The sequence below is a fragment of the Podarcis muralis genome, chromosome 1 (assembly GCF_964188315.1).
Source record: "Podarcis muralis chromosome 1, rPodMur119.hap1.1, whole genome shotgun sequence".
Lineage (NCBI taxonomy): Eukaryota > Metazoa > Chordata > Lepidosauria > Squamata > Lacertidae > Podarcis > Podarcis muralis.
The window spans coordinates 52,754,559-52,775,789 of NC_135655.1; the positions used below are offsets into that span (position 1 = coordinate 52,754,559).

General features: G+C 41.7%; 1 protein-coding gene across 4 annotated transcripts in view; it reads right to left on the bottom strand.

Annotated features, from left to right (window-relative positions):
- EXT2 (exostosin glycosyltransferase 2) overlaps positions 1–21,231 on the bottom strand; it is a 79,875-nt gene continuing 58,644 nt past the window's right edge. For all 4 annotated transcript variants that reach the window (XM_028727604.2, XM_028727613.2, XM_028727622.2 and 1 more), the window contains 5 exons: positions 21,003–21,169; positions 12,045–12,188; positions 10,574–10,702; positions 9,255–9,337; positions 1–4,225 (listed from right to left, as the gene is read on the bottom strand). In XM_028727604.2, the coding sequence (XP_028583437.1) occupies positions 4,087–4,225; positions 9,255–9,337; positions 10,574–10,702; positions 12,045–12,188; positions 21,003–21,169 (662 nt within the window). In that variant the 3' untranslated portion in view covers positions 1–4,086. The remainder of the gene's footprint in view (positions 4,226–9,254; positions 9,338–10,573; positions 10,703–12,044; positions 12,189–21,002; positions 21,170–21,231) is intronic.

Here is a 21,231-nt window from a genome sequence, read left to right on the forward strand (position 1 = left end):
TTGTATTTACAAATGTTTTAATTTTTAAAAAGAAAACGCATTTACACACACACAGGGGAAAAGTGGTCCCTGGACAATGTCATTAAAGAATGCTAACAGACAGTAGAGGGGGAAAAAGGTTTCCAATATAAATGCAGCTGTGAAATGTTTTAGGACCATACCTGTGACACATTTTACTGGTTGAAGACTTATTTTAAAAAAGCAACCTTCACTGGAACTCCTTCAAAGAGTTTGTTCACTTAATGCTTCTGAAATCTAGGTGGGTAAGAAAGGGATATTTCAGCCTGCTTCTGAATGTTTTCACATCAGGCAGCAGCAAATGTGAGTGTACACTCATTTTGCTACTGAGTGTACACTCAACAAGGAGCTGCAGCTTATCACAGCTCCCTGGCAAAAGTACAAACCCATTTAGTGCATTCACATTTTTCACTTCCAGATGTGCAGTTAACATTTAGTGTGCACCTTTAAAAATGCCATGTGTGAAATGAGATTCCATTTGCCAATCAGAATTCCACTTAGTTTATCTTCCGGTTGATAAACTTGTGGCGGTGGGTACAATTGCCCTCCCAGTTATGTACGATTAGCCTTTATGAACATATGCATTAACGTACTACAGCCGAGATACACACATTTAGGGTGATAACATGATGACACAGTAACTCTTTTGGGAACAAAGGGAGGCTCACATAAGAGACTTCTTCAGCATACTTGATTCAATATACAGAACATCTCCAAGCTGTATGGGACTGAACCAGTAACTATGCTGAATCCTGCTTGTCCAAATGGGAGATGGATCTTGTAAAACCTGATTCAGCACTTAGCATCGGGTTCTAATTGGAGCAAGCAGTGGAGGAAAAAGAGCAGCTCTTGGACCCAGGATAAGAGATCAATATGTAATATAACAAAAAACATGGGTCAAATGAAAGTGTGGATGAACCCTAAGACTGGAAGTCAAGAACTATCAGTGGCACAAAGAGGAATCACCAAGGGTGACATCCAGAAAAAAAACTGATTCCATACAGTTGGAACAGGATGATGTTTCAGGTTGGAGATCCTGGTAGTGTATCAGAAACACCTAAAGAATATACTGATCTAGTAACATCTGAGAAGGGAACTAGTAAACCATGGTTGAGATATCCACATCCTTATCATAGCTTAGGAAATGTGGATTGTGGAAGAGGTGAGATAAAGAAGCAGAAACTGTCAAAGATAGCTGGTGGTTAAGTGATGAAACAGATAAATGGATTGGTTATGAAATGAGTCTTATAATGAAACAAAGGTTTATGAATTGTTAAGTGTCTTAAAATCTCTGGCACTTAGGGAACAAATATTCTTCCTTATTTTAAAAATATGTACAGTATCTGGTCTTGTTTGCAATTTTGCAAAAAATGGAAAGGAAGTCAGGGTAATCGTTTACCCTAACTTTATACCTAGTTCACACTGGTGGACACAAATACCTTCTAATGGTAGAAGTATTGTGAAATAATGTTTACAATTAGGAGCAACTAACTGCTATAGACAAACGAAGGCCTTGTGAATGGGGGCAGGAATTAAAAGGGCATAAAACGTTGCAAAGATGGGCATAGATTCTGCAGCAGTTCAGCTTAAATGTAGAGCTTATCCCAGATAAAGAAAATCAAATTGTGGAACACCAATATATGTAGGATAACTTTTTAAAGAACTTGCACACTGTATTCCTAAGAAAGGAACAGGAAGGTTTTTTAAAACTATAGGGGCAGGGATGATAGTTTATAATGAAACATAGATAAAAAGTAGTTAGATTGTTGAGCTTAAGTTCCCACTGGTAAAAAAAGAGAATGGCCCACTCTCACTTGCCTTGCACCAAGGAAAAGAGAACCAGCTTAGATGAAGCACTCTTAAACCAGAAGGAAGGAGAGTCCTTTGCCCACTATCTCACTCAGAACAGATGCAAAATTAGTTACAGTGATAAGCCTTTTGCAAATCAGAGTCTACTGAAGAGTTCTTTGTGGCTCAAAATAAAGCTCCTGGTGTTTTGAAATCAGCAAATCCTCCATCATCTATCATTATTTTCTAGTCAAAGATATAGCAAAGGATGTAATCTGGAAAACTTTAGAAAAAAATACGTAGGAAAAACCCGTCTTCCCTGATGAACGGAATAGTCTACTTTGTAACTCCCTGAGAGTCTGAAGTTGAAACACCCCCTTCCAGCCAGTGTTCTATCAGCATCACCCTGACAAGGAGCAAGCCCGTTTTTCCCCAGGATACTCGGGGGTGGGGGAGAATCTATGCAATTCTCAATTTCTTTCATTCAGTCTCACGTGAGAAGGATGAAAAAGGTTCCTAGTATTTGTCATGCAGCTTGCAGTTAGGTAAACTGCATGAGCAGACACCGTAGATAAGAGTAACCTCTGAAAACAACAGTGGAGTGGGCTTCAGGGAGATGTGCTAATCTCCCATAATGCATCAAACTGGAACGCCATACTGTTGGTACAAAGAGGAAAACTCTTTCCTCACCTAGATGAACATAAACGTACGCCTATTATCTTTAGTTTGGGTAGTAGCTGCTGCTGCGCTGGCTCAAGAGAAAAAGAAACTCAACATAAATCAATCTATACATGTTATTCCAATTAACTTCTGGTAAAGAGGTCTGTGCAATTCAAAAGCATGTCTGTTCATTCCTCAGTCCAGCTCATTCTGATGTGCCACTTTAACTATTTTGTATGTGCATTCCCATCACTTCCTCCACTGACTGACATCAGGTCCCCAGGATTTCAGATAGGAGTCTTTCCCTGTTTTATGTTGAGATGTCAGGATCTGAACCCGTTTGCATGTAAAGCATGTGTTGTATTATTTGTTTATTAGAAATAAACTGTATAAAAAACAAAAACAAACTACAGTAAAACATACAATGTGTTTTCATTAAAAAGTGCCAACAAATTCCTATCTGTGAATAGGTTTGTCCTTCTTCTGGGAAGGCCTACAGAAATAAACGAGGTTTTCATGTACAACAAGTACAGATGGTTGGTGGCTGACTGCTTTCAAGGGGAAGCACATTCTACTGAACTGTGGTCCTTTATGGGGCAGTGAATGGATTTCAATTATCTTGTGGGCAGTGAATTCTACGTACCAACACTTTGTGTGTAGCTTTGAAATAGTGGCTGGTTAGAAAAGTTTGCTTTTTATTAGCTGTGAATATACTTCATACCTGCACAATCCAATAGAAAAAGTGCATTTCTCTCCAGAAACACGTTTAAGAATCAGAACATGACATGTTGTTTCCTAAGCAGAGTTTCAAAGTACCAATTTTGTTTAGATGCTGCATAGGTTTATGTCTTGACCACGTGCATCTGAACTGAAAAAAATGTTTCAGCATAGTAAGAAAAGGGGACTGAGGCTGGTCAAGCATGCAGTCTTCTCTTCTGTGAAAATAAACATGAAATGTGTTCACATTCATGAAGAAGTAATTTGAGTAAAGGAAATGATTTATTCTACTCCAATTGCTATCTCCCCGCCCCCTGTATAAGTCTGTATAAGATTGTCATGCCAATCTTCTTTTCTAATCCTACTCAGCAAAAAAAAACCCTAGCATATCTGCACAAGAGTTAATCCTAATCACAAATCTCAAAGGCTGCATGTAAGCCAGGCTTGCATAGAAGAGAAATGTGGGGTCTATGAAGCAAGCGCAGAAAGCAGCTCTTAGGAGAGATAGCAGTGTTTTCCATAATAGATTCCACAATAGATTTAAGTGACAACCAATGGCCCTTAGAGGAAAAAATACTGTGTGTGTGTGTGTGTGTGTGTGTGTGTGTGTGTGTAGGATTCTGTATTGTTTGTGCTTAACTCTTTGTCAGAATGTAAGGTCTGTAGAACAAATAAATATTTGTATGGCATTTTAGTAGACCCACATAGCAAGGCAGCAGCAGCATGTGGTTTGATTCTTTGCCCTGTGTTGTCCATGGAAAAAGCTTGAATTGCACCAGGAGTGAGGCACCTCTGCATCCTCCTTGTAATACGCCCAGGAACTCTTCTCCAAGGCCTGATGCTCGGCACCAGTCACTGTTTGTGTATTGGATCCCAATATCCAATTGGCCTTGCGTCTATTCTTTACAAGCTTCCAATGTTAGGAAAACTTTTCAGTTTTTCGGGGAAGTCATCTTTGTACAAGACGGGATCCGCACGGTGTTCCACCACTTTCAGAGGCATGGTCCCAAAGACGGAGGCAAACTTGTTAATGCATTCAGACCTACGGAAAGAAACAATTGCATTGCTTAGCAACAGATCCGTTTCACTATAATATGCTAAGTTTAGCTATGCAATTACTATCCAGCTTACTATAACTTAATCTTCTCTTAAAACACTATATACCATTAACACTGGGTGCCAATGTGGATTTTTTACATCATTTGCTCTCTTTTTTTACTACAGAGTGGGTATGTAGCTTGTGGGTACTTCTGCATCCTTTGCTGTTGATTGAGGCTCAGATGGCCTTGGTGGCACAGAGTGCCTTCCATCAGTTTCATCTGGAGTCTCAGCTGTGCCTCTATCTGGGCAGGGATAGCCTAACCACTGTTGCTGATGCTCTAGTAGCCTCTAGGTTGTTTTACTGCAAAGTGTTATATGTGGAGCTGCCTCTGAAGACGATTGGGAAACTTCAGTTACTGCAGAATTTCAGCAAGACATAAAACCAATCCTGGCCCTGACAGGACTGGCTGCCAATCTAGGTCCATTTCAAAATGCTGCTTGTGAGCAATAGAGCCCTAAACAATCCAGGACAGCAATATCTTGCAGACCGCCTCTCCTCATATGAACCAGCCTGAACTCCGAGCTCATAATCTTAGGTCAGGAAAGTAGCAACACGAGAACAGGCCTTTTCTGTGGTGGCTCCTCATTTGTGGAATGCTCTCCCCAAGGAGCATCACCTAGCACCATCATTGTATTGTCTTTAGGCACCAGGCAAAAACTTTCCTCTATAACTTGGCCTTTGCCCTTTAACTATATTTAGCCTTTTAGAAGTAGGTGGGATGCTTTTAAAGTATAGGAATTTGCAAAAAAACACAACCACCCTCCAATGATTCAAAGGAATACAGGTCTTATATTATTCCCTCATCCAGAAAGCCTATCCACTGAGGTGTATTAGCCCAAAACTGTATTTACACCTCAGATTTTAAGTGCTTTGGTAGCTCACATCTCCAACAGAACCCCCTATTTGCTCTGCGATCTTGGGGATAAAGCTTTCTGCTTCCCTTGACCACAGACCAAAGAATGGGCAAGGAATACTGTAACTTTGCTGGCACAGGATTCTAAGGAGAGAGCTTAACTATCACACAGAAGACACAGCCTGCTATCCCTGACTTTGCACGCCACTTGCTCCTAGATCAGGTATACTCCCTCCCTTCTTTTTTCTCCTGTAGCAAATTATCACACTCAGTCTTCAGGCTTGGGTAGTTAGGGACTCTCCTTTACTCTCATAACTAAGGTGTGCATCTGTAATCTTGCTCTCTGAAGATCCTAGTCTTCCCAGAGCTGTACATCAAATACATGTGGGTGGTGAGCACACAAGTGGGTTCGGAGGAGTCACTGTGTAAGTTGTAGGAAGTGTTAGAATTCCTGCTCCATGATTGCAGTCATGAGATTTTTGTCTATCACATGGCGGTGTATGTTTTGACTCCACAGAGTGGGAAGTGATGGAGACAGGATGTTTGTGTTACTGTGTTCCGTGAAGTGGGACTATTGTTCTTTTTCTCTTTGCTGTCTGATGCTAGAGAGAGAGGGAGCCATGTGTTTATATGTAAATAAAGTAGATTGGCCAAAATGCTGAGTTGCTGAGGTCTGTTACGCAAACTGTGAACACTCTGTGGATCCCTAAGTGTGCCAATGTCTGTTGACATTAGTCGCTGTGATGTTCGGGCTGAAAAAAGCTTTTGAAGCTCCCAAACAATCAACCAGGAGGGAGAGAACATGCCAGTTGGGCATGTGTCTCTGCCAGGGTCCTACTTGAGTGTAGGACGAGCTCCTGACAGGAAGTACAGTAAAGGGGCCACTGGCACCTTAAACCTAGCAAACTATTGCATGCATTTTCCTACTTGGTCAGATGCACCAAACAGGAGGTGGAGCCTCATACCATATAGGATTTGGCAAAGATGTGAAGCTCTTTGACTGAAGCATTTAATCGTAGCGAAGAGAAAGGAGATGCTGTCAGCTGCACATTTCCACAGAGGTCAAAGATTCCCTATTCCCTCCCCACCAGAATTCCAGGCATTCTTAAAGCAATGTACATGTTGTAAACTAGGGTGGATTAGCTGCCAACATAGCTCTTAAAGAGCCACTGTCAGGTTGAATTTGGCTCAGAACAGGCCTTGCAAAAATAAGCAGTTAAGAAACCAAAAGGCATTCTGAAATAGTTCTTGGATTTTTTATTTTATTTTAAAAATTCCCTGGGAACAGGGTTTCCCCTAAAAACAAACAAGCATTCTCTTTAGGGTCTCTACAGCACTGATTGTACTTGAGAGCTTGAAATACAACATTACTTTAAAACCCAAACCTGAAACTGACTGGTTTATTTTCATTGTCCAACTGAGTGAAATAAAGTATCCATATTTAATAATATTGGATTTTACCCCACCTCCCCACGGGGTTAGCAGTAAGTAACAGAACAAATTTATCTGAAAGAATATAAGTGTTAGAACTCTGATGTCTACAAGGTACCCTGGTAAACTGTGCTGGATGTTTAACATACTAAGTTCCAATGAGCATGCTAATACAAAGGGTGCAAAAACTCATTCAATGCCAGATAGTGGGAAACAGTTTTATGATGGGGAAAGTCTTAAGTAAGGAATCGGGTGGTGAAAGTAACAAGGGAAGGAAGGGCATGGCAATTATGATTAAGTGGTCAGTAAGCTGAGGGAAGCAAGAAATAATTGCCATGGGGGATGATGTCCATTGTGGGGTATTAGTGTCCCTTCCATAAGGCCACTAGAAACTTTTAAAACTTTTCACTAGCTTGAAATCAACAATGCCTATAAGTCTGAAAGATTTTCTCAGTAAGCATTAGGATTGGAAACTTGGATTTCCAAAACAGACAAAAACATAGGTGCTAGGATACTAATTTTGTGTGCAGTATATTCAGTTCGATACCTGGAAAATGAACACACAAATATGTATGAAGTGTACCACCCTGTGCTCCTTTGAGATTTATTTATAAGAATAAATAAGAATAATGTCAGTACAGCAGCTCTTTTAATATCCTGTATGAAATCAATGTCAACTTGATATTTGAGGGAGGGGATCTGCATGATAAAAGCTATTGACAGAAATGAAAATTAAATGACATCCCATAAACACAATGGACATTAAAGCCAAATGTGCTTTCTACCCTTAAAGGGCGTGAATGACACATCCGGATCAAATATGATGCATCAGCCCAAAATGATGGGAGACACATGACTAGTACCACTGAAGCCAGAACAGGACCGTTCATGCACCCAATGCCCACCTTGGATGATTCTCATAACTATTATCTCATCCAGATATGCTGTGGAGGTGGTGCGGATGAGGAATTTAAGTCTACAGCAGTAGAACCATACCTAAGCCTGAAAATCTGAGAAGCCAGATATGATAATGTAAGAAGAGCCTGCTGGGTCAGGCCAAACCTACCCAATCCAGCACTCTGTTCTCACAGTAGAAAAGCAGATGCCTATGGGAAGCCTGTGTGCAGAAGCTGAGCACAACAGCACTCACCCAACCAGCCTGCGATTCTCAGCAACCAGTATGAAGAGGCAATATCGCCTCCACCATGGGAGATAGAACACGAAATAAGATCTAAGCCACGGACAAGAGGATTCAACGCTATGATATTAAATTGAAAATGAAGAATACTGTGCAACTAGATCTTGCCTCTGAATCCTCTAAAGTTAGTGCAGTCCTGTCTTAAGACTGCTTGGAAGGAAAGGTTCCTCTCAAAATTAATACAGGTTTGGGCCTGGTTAAAATGTGGATCATAGTGCTACATAGGTGACAGCCTAGTTTGTTCATTGACAGGACTCATGATGAGAGTGTCAGAGGGCCCACACAGGAGGAAAAGGATAAGGTTCATTTCACATTTTAAGTTCCTAAGGAATCCACCCCCTCCAATTGGAAACTATTCTAATCTATAGCATAAGATGTCATGATTAAGTACTACTTCCTGATGGCTTTTCCTGAATTTAATCCCCTTTTTTCATATTATATATCCTTGTGCCACCCAAAATAACTTATCACCATGCTTGGTGTTTACATTCTTAAATACCTGAAGACTTATACCTATTTAGTAATTTCTTATCGAGGCTATATATATTTGTCTTAATCTCTTCTCATAAATCAGTCCTTCACACAGCCTGTGACAGTGTCCATTTCACCAGTGATCTCTTAACTTCTCAGTAAAACATTGTGATGGAAAGAGCACAAAGTGAATACAAAATATCCCTATTGTTATAGTTGCAAGGCATTATAAAGGAAGGAGTGTGTAGATGTCTGGTAAGTGTGCTTCAAATAGCTACTTCTCTTCTGATTGGGTGCCCTTCTATCCAGAATTACAGAGCTCAAGATTCTGAAATATAACACAATAGGTAATTTGTTTGAACTATAATACTGTTTCTCCCAGTTACTCTCATTTAGAGGTATGCATTTCAGATTATTCTTCATATGCCATAGTTTCCCTCTCTCATGGCAATGTAGACTTGACAGTTAAAGGCCTGTTGAAATCAGTTCAAAACCACTAAACCCTATGTCAAAAGGTAGCAAAATATGCTTTTTAATGGAGTCATCAAGGAAGTATGAAAGGAGATATGCAAAAGGGGACCGTGTTTTACTTCTATCTGCTTTCATGCTAAAATATCAATGCAGGCTGCACCTCCAAAGCCTTGAGCTCAGATCATTCTCTCTTTCCTATACCCATTTTATTTCTGGTTTTCTATCATTCTGATAAGTTCATCGTTTTAATTTACTTGAAACAATTCTATTATTGCTTGACATGCCATCTTATTAAGCACAAGGATGCCTGTGCTCATATGTGTGTATAGTACATATTCAAACCCAACAGACCTGCTGGGCTCGGGATGCAATCAGCTAGCTTCTCAGCATAAGTAACGGGCAAGTTGTCTCATGCTAAAACTGCCTTTGCAAATTAGATTTGTGTAACCATGTTTTTGTAAATAAAAAGCAGTGAATGATTTGGTCCTAACTTCAAAGACTCTTATGGACTGGGAATGGCAAAGGGAACAGGATGGGACACTCACCTTTCCACCATGTGTGTCTGGTCTAGTGATAACCCATCAATAGCTGTGCATTCTGGACATTTGAATTTCTTTCTTGGGGTCACCTGTGCAAAGTCAATGCAACATTGTCACCGCACAAACGTTAATCCCCGCGTTCAGAAATGCAGCACAGTGCCCTTGAACATATCTGTACTGTAAGTCAAACCCTCGAAAGGGGGGGGGGAGGAGAACCTATGCCACTTAGTTCCATCTGGCCCAGCTGACTGCAAAACTCACAGTGACCCAATAAAAAATGCTTGGAGGGGTTTTGCCTTCTGTAAGTGGAAAGTAGTGGCGATGACAAGCTCCTTAATTCCTGTTTAATGACTGTTTTCTCACTGCCAAGGTCCCTGTATAAACACCATTTGTTCTTGCAGCCATAAGAGCGATGAAATATAGCTTCCCATACTTCACCGTAACCTTAATCCAACAGACACACTTTGCTCACTTAATAGCTGACTGGCAAACTCTGCGAGGCTCTCCCAACTGCACCGAGGTGCCAAATGACTCTGCAGTGCCCTTGCACAGTTCAGAAACTCTCACAGCAAACACACACACACTTTATCTTCTAAGGCTTTTCTAGGAAGCACAGCCACCGGTCTGGATAAATGATGATGGACAGGCAGGAAAGCAGACCTTGCTAATTGAAGTAATGCCTGGAGGCCTCTAAATCTCATTCCGAGTTGACACACTTTGAAATGAGCAGACAAAGTGAACATCCAGGCCAAGGAAATGTGTTGAAACATGTCAGGAAATTAATTTAGGGATAAAAGTTCATTTAAAAACTGATCTTGCAATTAACATTCCTGCAATTAGCATTCCTATAAATCAGCTGTTGCCAGTTAAGATAGACAGGGATGGATCGGGTTGGGCATATTTTCCCCCTTTTAATTTTGCTCAGTGATTTGAACAAAAAATGTTTAATTTGCTCTCCCCTCCACACGCCCCCCCCCCAACACAACATTTGTCTGGTCAGAATGATCACAGCTAATGGGATCAACACCTCCTTATGCAACCAAAATGGCTCAAACTCCTCAAATCCACATGACATTTGCCCAAAAGTAATAGCCGGGAACATATGGGAGATCTAGATTCAAATCTCTACTCTGTTATGAAGATCACTGGTAACCCTGAGCCAGTCACTCTGTCTCTCAGCCTAAACTTAATCTACTATACAGGGTTGTTGTGAGGGATAACCTGTACATCGAGTTCCTTGGAGGAAGGGTGGGATTAAAAAAAATAATGGCATGAATAAAATACAACATTACCAAGTCTGAGAGAACAGCTGAAGCAAAGCTTACCTTAATAACCGCTTTTCCAGTAACATTGGCCACTAGAAAATTCATGGCAATGTCCTCACAATTCATGTGAGCATCCACCCAGTTCTTGATGTCCCCAGGCATTTTGTATGTGTACAAGTAGTTAAAATACTGCAGAAAGGAAAAGCGATTTGAGATTAAAAAAGTAATATTTGTGCATATATGCTGCAGTTGCAGGTTTCCTAAACCATAAAAAACCAAGACAGGTTTGAACTGGAATGGGAGTTAAGTGAGAAGGTTCCACTGGAATTAACAGAGGTTTGCCCAAAAAAATCATGCCACATCCTTGCAGCAGTCCCTTTCAGGTTGGCCTTTGCACGATTGGATGGAACCAACCGTATTTTATGATTACTTTTATTTTATATATGCTCTGAGTACAAACACAATGGAATTAATAATAAAATTAGAATCAAAATTAGAATTTTTTTAAAAAAGAATAATAAAAACAAAACAGCAGAAAAATAAAATTGGAGGGGTGTGCGCGCTCCAAAACACAGGTGGCATTTTAAAATACCTTTTATTTTAAAAATGTAAAAGATCCTTGCCTGGTGCCACAGAGAGAGTGCGCACTAAAGGAATGTATTCCAAAGATGGGTATGCCACTACTGGAAAGGATGTCTTTGGTCACCACTATGGGGGCAACTGGAGAAGGACTTGTGAGGATTAGTGCAGTACACAAGCAGGTACATGGGAGCAGGCAGCCCCGAAGATACAACTCCACTAGAGGTGTATCATGCCCAACATGTATTCCCATCCCAGTAGCTTAGATACTTGATCCAATATGGCATTTTAAAATGGCAATCCGCAATTTGAACTTGCTGGACCAACTACAGTCATGCCTTGGTTTTCAAACAGAATGCGTTCCGGAAGTCCGTTCGACTTCCGAAACATTCAGAAACCAAGATGCGGCTTCTGGAAACACAATCATTACCTCATCATTCCACTCTAAATGTTGCTCAAAACCTTTTCTGATAATCTTAATTGTGCCAGTAGCCTAGATCCAAAGAACCAGTACCACATGGCCATGAAATGTCTGGGCTTGAGCTACTCAAACACAGCCTTCCTAATGTTACACGGTGAACTTCTTTCAAATCAATGAATCTTTCAAAAACATTTTTAAAATATGGAATGTGCCATTCAATGGCAAAGAGATGAATAAAAATAGCCACTTGTATGCAAACATATTAGCCCTTCCCCTCTGCTGAAAAACCCGTAACATTATACCTCTGAGTCTGTATCCAAATATTCCAAAGAGATAGACATTTTATTCAAAGGGATCCACCAACAGAATGTGGCTTCTTTCTCCTTCATATCTGCCTTAACCAGCACATTAGAGGAAGATCACCGACGCCTGCATTATGCTATAACGTGTCTACCATCCACTACTGACATACGAGGCTCTGTCCCTATGCCACAGGCAAACCCACTACTTCAGAATTATGTCACTTCTTACCTTGTGGTAAAAGGCTGCTCCTGTGAGCACCATTGAAACTTCATTGGTCCACTCCGACTCATATTTCCACTTGCTTGTTTCATGGTCCCACAAATGTAGGCGACCAGGATATCCGACAAGCCGGTCAGGGAACTCTCTCCATACCTGCAGAGTATAACTGAGGTGTTATGCTAATTGTATTCGCCAAAAAGCTGGACAATTTGGCTTAATAATATTGTCCCCCCCCCCCACCCCAGAAAATAGCAGTTATAGATAATAAATACAGAGTGTCTGCCACAGGTTACAATGGTGTAAATCAGAACTCCCCTGACGAACCTTCCCTTCCCCATTTTGTGATGTTTGCTTCAGCGGCTGCTCTCTCCTTGGGCCTTTCTGAAAGCAGTTGTTGTTGTTGTTGTTGTTGTTGTTGTTGTTGTTGTATCTGTTCTTGTGGGAATGGTGGGTGTGCCCCCACTGCCTACTGTGGCATCAGCACTGCTGCTGCTCCTTGCCCAATTCTGGTCTATAGCCAACTTTCAGTTGTCCCTCTGTCAACTTGGCAGTGGCTGCTAAATACCACTCTACTGCACAGCAATATAGTACAGGGATCAAGACTCTTCAGGCAGGCTGTCATCCTTATGAGATGTTATAACCAAGTGTCTTCAAAACATTTAAGTTGTTTTCTTGAGCTGTGTTAAGCAGTCATCTGCTTTCATTTCCCTTGCAAAAGGATTATTTGAGATTAAATGGTTGCTTCATACAACAGTCTTTCCTGACAGCCTATTTCACTTTCTTCAATTCCTTTCACCTACCATATGCTCCCCCAAACAGCTTCAGATGTGACTGTTTTTCATTTCAGTCAGTGACCACAGTGACAGTTTGTGATACTGCATTTGGAGCGAGTAAAAAAAATAAAAATCTAGTGACACAGTAATCTGAAACAATAAATCTTCACAAAGAGTACTTCATACAATATGCACTTTCAAAAACGAAAATTTTTTGTGTGCAAATATGGCTTATTATTACAAAAATAAACAGAAAACAATTTCAGTTTTCATGTTTAGACTTTGGACATGCGGGTTAAGACAAATGCTTTGATCATGAGGTGAACAGTTTTTATATGGACTAATCTAGTAAAATCTAGTAGTTTTGTATGAATCATTTCCCAGTGTGGCTCAAGTCACTTTTGGACATACATGAGAACTTTTTTATGTTTTTCAACAACTTTCTAGGTGCTTTGGTAGCAGTACTGCTACAGTTTCTTTCCACTTGCCTTGCTCCTGGCACCTGGATACAATCAGGATGCTTATTCCTATCACTTCATTACTCTGCTAGCGACTACCAGATCAAAACACAAGCTGACAAGAATAGGGACAAGTCATCATTAATACACCCCTTAGCTTCTATAGAGTGCTGGCTACATTACTCAAAGACACATTTCCCGGAGTGAGCAGGAAAGGAAAGATGTGCGTGCCCAATAATATAGTGGTACAAATTGCAGGTAGGCCGTTTAAAGACAGAGGAAGTTCTATCTGTGAAGTGCATTGTTTAGTTATCTGAGGTTCTAATTTACACACAAAAAAAACTTATGTGTATGTGTGAATATTTTAAAACAGCATGGGTGCTTCCCTTGCTTGGCACAAGCAATGCTACTGGCATTAATCAGACATTTTAGGAATAATGTGACAGGTGTGCTTCACCTATGTACCACTGTTCACTACAGTGAGCACTGTAAAGCACGGAAGACGTGGTGTATGCCTGTAAGTAAATACTGAGAGGCAGTACACCAGTGAATAGACGTTTCTGCAGAGGGAGCATACTCGGTGGAAGAGCACAGGCAAGTCCCAGGTTCAAGTCCTAGCATCTCCATTTAAGGGTGTCAGGTAGCAGGTGATGGCAAAGACCTCATCTAGAAGCCCCAAAGGACCACTGGAAGTCAAACAAGTCAGACTAGGCAATGCTGGGCAAATAGTCTGATCTGGTATAATAGCAAGAGAGGGATGTTTCTGGCATGCCCTGCTTGTAAGCTTCCTAGAAACATCTGCCTGGCCACTGCCGAATGCTGGACTTGATGGAGCTTTTGGTCTGATTCAGCAGAGATCTTCTTACGTTCTTATAATATGTACCAATGATAATTCATCTCCACTATTACCCGCAAGTGACAGGAGATGTGCATCTCCGCCTTGACGCTTCTGAATGCTCACCACATTAAACATTGTGATCACCAGTGTATTCACATTGAACATGACTGCCACATAATGTGTGGATCGGTTTTGACAGATCACAGTCAAAACATCAGAAACAATGGAAGAGCTAGCTAACTTCTCATGTGGTCAGTCTACATTTGGTGTCTCCATTTTCACTCTGATAAATGCTTCTTGACTTATTTCATATGGTTTACATCCCGATAATTCAACCAAGACAGTTCTGATGAAAATGCACAAGAATCTTACACAAGAATCTTACTTGTCAAACCCAAAGATTCTCACCCTGTCTTTCTGCTCTTCAGTTCCTTCTTTCTCCTTGCTTTTAACGCTGTCAGTCATACATTAGTGCCACAGAATCTGGGGTTTCACAGCTCAAACCTGGCCTGGTTTCATTTCTCAAACATTTTTCAAAGATTCTTTGGGTGGCTTTCCCCTCTTCTCTACCCTTATTTTTTATTTTGTTGGCATTGTCCAAGGATCTAGCATCAGTCCCTTATTTCTGACCCTATGGACAGACCTATAATGTAAAATGGGGAGCAGCTCTCCTTGCAGTGTTGCTACAGTGTCACTGAGTTTGCGACTCTTTGCACCTACCAGTGCAGAAGTGTTGTGCCATAAAGGCAGATCAGATAATGAGAGGCCAGACAGAAAACTTAAGGGGGAAACTTGAAGGTGGGGGAGGGTTGAAAAGGACAGCTGTAGGGGAAGAGAAGAGATAATGGTTAAAGAGAGACTGGGGAAGAAAGCTGAAAATAGGCAGGCTCAGCTGTGAAGACAGTTTCAGCTGACTGGCATAGTGCATGTATTAGAGACTAAGAACATCACAACACTCTGATGTAAACTGAAGTATGTCTAATAAATGGAAGCAGAGGAAGGAACCAGGCAGTGAAATTGAGATAAAAACATTTTAAGGCTTATCATGCTAAATTATATTATTTCAGAAAAATTATACAAGTTGCTTGTATAAGTATGATAAAGCTAGTCTAATTTAGCTTTGAAATATAAGGAGGCCTGTAGTATAGCTTATAAATTGATTTATGCATAAATTATCTTAAAATTCCCCTGAGATGCTGGAGTTGTTCCACCTTTCTTCTGCTCTGAAGCACCCAAAACATACTTATGTATAATACAATGATGGAGAAGAAATGAGAGGCTCCCGAAAGGATGGACTATTTACTACTTGGCCACATGACCCGGAAGCTGTACGCCGGCTCCCTCGACCAATAAAGCGAGATGAGCGCCGCAACCCCAGAGTCGGTCACGACTGGACCTAATGGTTAGGGGTCCCTTTACCTTTAAGTTAGGAACAGAGGCAAAACCCAGGTTCCATTCAGACATCACATTCCTTGCCTCCAAACCACAGTTTCATGACCAGAAATGCATAAAGATTGAGCTAGAATGGGTGATAAAGGCAGTCTTAGTCTCTGTTTTATTGCTAACTGGTGACCACATATAAAGGTAATCACATGCTCATATGTTGAAGACAGCATACATTCTTCTAGGAACAGTTAAGAAAATATACTCATAGGAAAGTTTTGAGCCTAAACTTTAGATTAATAGAGAAAACAGCTGTTGCTCATATAGGACATAGTGCTCGCTTTATTACCGTAGCAGAAGAATGGCAAAGTGTAAGTCCAGCAACTACATGTCGAAGAGCATTAGAACTAGGTAAAAACGACAACAGCAGCAGCCAAACATTTTTCCATACCTAGCTGACACACTTTGGCTTTGCCCCACGCCTGACTTGTTTTTCTATGAATATACAGGAAGTGTGCCAAGTTAAACCTTAAACAGCAAGAAGAGCAGAAATCTTTGCTCAGCCTCAACAGGCACTTAGCATTTATCATCAATGTGAAACATAAGCCTGCCTCAGGCATTCTATTCACATGTAGAGCTCATAAGGAAGCAGGGATGAGCACAGTAAGTTCCCCCTTATCACCACCATGGCTCTTTCAGGGTTCTAAACTCTGTGGGAAGATGCCATGAGCGCATGAGGATCTCCTTGCCTTCCAAGTCTTGGACAAGGAATATGGTCACAGTGATGGGGGTAGAGCTTAGCATGCCTGTTGCCCCCCTGTGGGTTGGTTTTACAAGCAAGCTGGGCTACAAGAACAAGCAAGAGTTATCCCTCTTTTTCAGCAGTGTACGGAAGCAGGCAGAGCTGAAGCCACTGGCTTCTCGCACAGAAGACAAGACCGGCAATTCCCAACACAGAGAGATAAACAGAGAGATTCATAAGCACTACAACTGTTATTAAATGTATATTTTGGGACACAAAGAAACAAATTTTAAACACAACCACGTCATGGTTAAAGAAAGGTAGCTTCCAGTTGCATGAAGGTTGAAAATGAAAAATGTGGTTTAGAGCAAGACTGGTCTGCTTCGCCTTCATTTTCAAAAATTATGTTCAGCTGAATCCATGTTACATTTCTTTGCTCTTTTGCTTTTATCTTTCTTGTAAGGGGAACAGAAACAGCTGATGAATGGGTAGAAATGTTGTATAGTCCTAACTGTTTAAGAGCACAGAACACTATCTGTCAGTACTTCTGTCAACACAATGCTGAAAAGCTGTCCTCTTACTTCTCACAAAGCTTCCACTTCAAGTCACAGAGCCGTAGATATTCGCATGCCTCCTTAAATTAAACAGCACATAGGGGCTATATTGCTCTTGCTCCAGTAGTTTTGCACCATGCAATAAATCATTAGGGACCCTAATAGTTCACTTTTAACAAGTAAAAAAAAATGTCTGACACTTTTGAGTGTTACTTTAATTTTTATGGCTGAAAGTGTATAGAGATCAAAGTAACCCCCCTTCTCTTCTTCTTTTTATAAAAAGAGCCTAATCGATACAGCCAGACAAGTCTGTGCTGCTAGAAAGTTCAGCCACATGTTTAAACAAGGTCTGGAGAATAAGCAGAGGAAGAACGTTACCAACATCACGTTTCCAAATGTTTCTCCTGACTGAAGCAAGACACTTAAAAAAGAAACCCTCCTGGTAACATTATATGTTGCTACTGTTCCCTCAGAATTCCCTTGCAAACTGCTCAGAAATGCAACAGATACTTTCTTGGTGAAATACATAAACAGATAAATAAATTACCACAGGCCGAGGACAAGTTAAACATCTGGTAGCCAGCTCAGGCCTGTCAAGCAAGTCAAAGACACTCTGGCCCAGGGAAGATTGATCTGCAGTCACTGATTTGCGGGTTGAAGGTAGGAACTGCATTTATACACACTTCCCCTCATGCTCTTATAGAGGAAACAGCATAAAAAAGGAACTGCCATACTCTGGACGTTTGATTCAGTTCCCCACCCCCACCCCCCGGTTAATATTAAAAATTAGCATGGTTGTGCTAAAACAGATATGTTTTAGGGCTCTTTTCTATCCCACATTTATGGCATTGCCCTGGATTCTAGAATTATTCTATAAATTGGTGGCTGTTATGATTATTACTATTTTAAACACACTAAGAGAAAAACAGCTTTTGCAAGACTCAGATGTGTCTGCCAAATCAGAGGAAGCTCTGTCCAAATGGCAGCAAATTCACACAAAGACTATCCAGGCTGTTATTCAGGCAGTTCCACAATCCAAGCATCTGGCCAACATAAGTCAGGCAAACTAGGTAAAATGGACCCTGAAGTTCAAATGTGGGACTGGGAGTTACAGATCCCCAGTTCAGTCACTGAATCACTATATTGCCTTGAGAAACTAAGTTAGCCTCTTTAACATGAGCCACTGTGAAGTGATCTATATATGGAAAGAGTGGTGAGTGCGTGTTTGGTATAATTTCTGGTGTTCTTACGTTTAAAGTGAAATATGAGCTGCAGCTTCCTCCTGCCCATGTGAAATATGAGCTGCAGCTTCCTCCTGCCCATGTCCAAGGTCCTCCGAGCCCCAACATCAGAGATATGGCTGGTTGGGACACATCAGAGCACGTTCCTAGTGGGCATCCTTAGGGGGCTTATTTTGCGCCCTTTTTTATGGCTTTTTGCCACCTTGTGGAGACCTTTCTATTTCAACAATAGGCATTTGGCCTGTCAAGTCACTGATGGTTCTTGCATTCTCCCAGATTTTTCTTAACAAATTTTACCTTTATATCCTCCTCTCCTAAATGGTCTATATTATTACAGTTTGTTGTAAGTTTTGATTTACCGAATCTAAGCCACACTTAGAATGCAAATTCTTCAAGTACACAAAAACAATGCATATACAGATACTCCAGCCAATTCCCCATATTACAGCTGCTTCACCATGTCCTTTGCCAGCAGTCCAGACACATGAGATTATTTAGCCAAGTCTGTTCAAACCAACATGCCACAGTCCTCTCGGAGATTTGCCCAAGGAAACTGCTTATTTGAAACAGTCCCATGTCAAGATCTCTCTTCTTTCTGAAAGCTTGTGTGTCAAAGAAAAACTTATCCTCTGTCCTTCTTCCTTATGTGTTCTGAACCAGAGCAGGCTACATGTTCATTTGTCTAGCCTTCCATTGTGAATACACAGCTGTTCTGTACTTGTCCACACTCCTGTTTGAGTGTAACCTTCCATCCTCCATGTTTCCCCAAAAGAAGAAAATATAAGCTTGGCTGCTCATATAACCGCTAATCCCCATGGGAGAACCTCCCTGTCTGGAGACACATATGGCATACTTAAATCTCTTTTTTCCACATATATTTTATTATTGTTTAAGTCAGTATGTCAATTGTCAAACCAACTCCATATAATGTCAACTGTCTTAAGCTTATTCTTCATGATTACGGAGAAAAATCTAAAGAGCATTTTTGTAATAAGCTACCATTAGTTCACCCACTCCTTTAAATTCTTCCTTAGTTCCTTACTTGAGGATCCAGACCATCTCATTCTCCTCTCTGCCACTTAAAACAATATCCCCCTCTTATTAAAAAAACAACCCTGCACACTTAAAGGAAAAACAAGCTTTCTGACATGACTTCATCTTCTCCTCTCACACCTTCAACTTCCAGCCAAACCCAATGACTTTTCCTAAATTATTCTGTAACGTTCAGCACTGTCAACATCTTTGATTTCTATAGCTTCCACAATGCTGAACTCCAGGAGTGGTGAACCTCACACCCTTGGAGGGCACCACAAAATTAATGTGGCCTGATGACACTGCCAACAGCAGGGCCAACAGGTACTGGCAACAATGCAATCAGCACGTACTCTCTCGATCTTTGCTCATCCTGGCTACCACCTGAATGCTAATGTTCTTTTCGGGGGAGAAGAGTCTCAATAGGGTTAGGCCTGATGACAGGACTGCACTGCTCTTGGTCACCTTGATTGATGACCATTATCGAGATAAGAATAAGGGGAGTGTGACCCTGTTGCTTCTGGTTTATCTCTTAGTCCCTTTTGATGGCATCATCCTGGACAGACTCTGTGGTCTGGCTCCTATCTATGGGGTTAGTTTCAGAGAATGGTACTGGGTGATTGACACAGGCAGCTGTGTTGTGAAGTACTGCTGGGCACACTCACACCCCCAATATGAAGCTGTTGGGGATGATCTTTAGGAAATTTACCAGTATCTAGACATAGTAGTGGGTTGGATGAGGGCAGCGGCGTAGCGTGGGTTGTCAGCACCCGGGGCAAGGCAAGTAATTTGCGCCCCCTAACCCCTAACCTGCCGCCGCTGCCAGCTTCTTCTTGCTGCTGCCTGGGCTGGGGTATTTACGGTAAGGTAGCCACGGCGGCGGGTCCGTGTCAGGTGATCTGAGGCGAGTTGGCGCTGGCGCTGCCGCCCAAACGACGCCGCTTGCCCGGAGGAGGAGGAGGGCAGAGAGGCGAGGAAAATGCAACATGGCCCAGCAGCTGCAGCAGCAGCAGCGGCGGCTGGGCTGTGAGGAGGGGCTGCCTGGCGCGCCCTCCGCGGCCCTGACGCGCGGGGACCGTGGCAAGCGCTGAGAGCCGCTGCCAGCTCGTCGGTTCCGCGAGACATGGGGCTCTGCTACAGCCTGCGCCCGAGGCTCTTCGGCGACTCCAGAGGCGGCGAGCGCCCCCCCCCAGATGTTGCGCCCGGTGCGGCTGGCCCCCCCTGCACCCCCACGCTACGCCACTGGATGAGGGCTAGTAATAGCTGTAGCAGTTACTCCAGGATCTTCGAATCCCTTCTCCAGGGACTCCTGCCAGGTAGGGTGTGGCAGGTGGTTATAGGGCCTTTTCAGTGGTAGCATCCTGGTTGTGGAATATGCTGTTTTATTTTCTGCTCTTGACTTACTTTTATGCTGCTTCATATTTTATGGTATCGTTCCTATGGTTATTGTATATTTAATTTGTTTCTATTTTATGTTAAGCTGTCCTGAGAGCATTTTGGGGAGGCCTATGTCATAATAATCATCCAATGTGCTGCAGACAAACTTTTGCTTATAGTAGAAGACTAAACGGGCAACACAGAAAGACAGGTTTTGGAAATCCCCAAAAAGCGTCATGAGAGAAATACAAATATAGTTTCCCCTCTGCTTCTGTCCAAGAGTTTCATCTTTCAGGCTCTCTGGCACACATCTTTATGTGCTAACCTTGCATATGAGTTGGAAAAGAACTATAACTAATCCTCCCTCCGTGCTGGGGAGCAAGGGCAGCAAAATGCAAAGATAATATTTTCTGAAGATTAACAACATTTCCTGGATAGCTGCAAGAACTTTATGCTGATTATGCATCATGGCACTACTTGAAGGTTAAGAACATTTTAGCTGAGGATTTGTCCCCAGAAGCATTTAACTCAATCAACTCAAGTCATGCAAAAAGCAGAAGCCGTCTTACCTCATAACCAAACTGCAGCTCATCTGATGTCAACATGATTATGTCATCATCAATGGCCAACACTGCTTCCGTTTCAATCTCATTATAGGGGAAGAAGCGGTTACTCAACTTGTTTTCTGTGGTCCGTACAACCTTTAGTGGCACTCGAACTTTCGGCCAAACAGTTTCTGTGAAGAAGAACAAAATCTAAGATTTTATTTGTGTTTCTGCTGTATCTCATCTGCAGTTT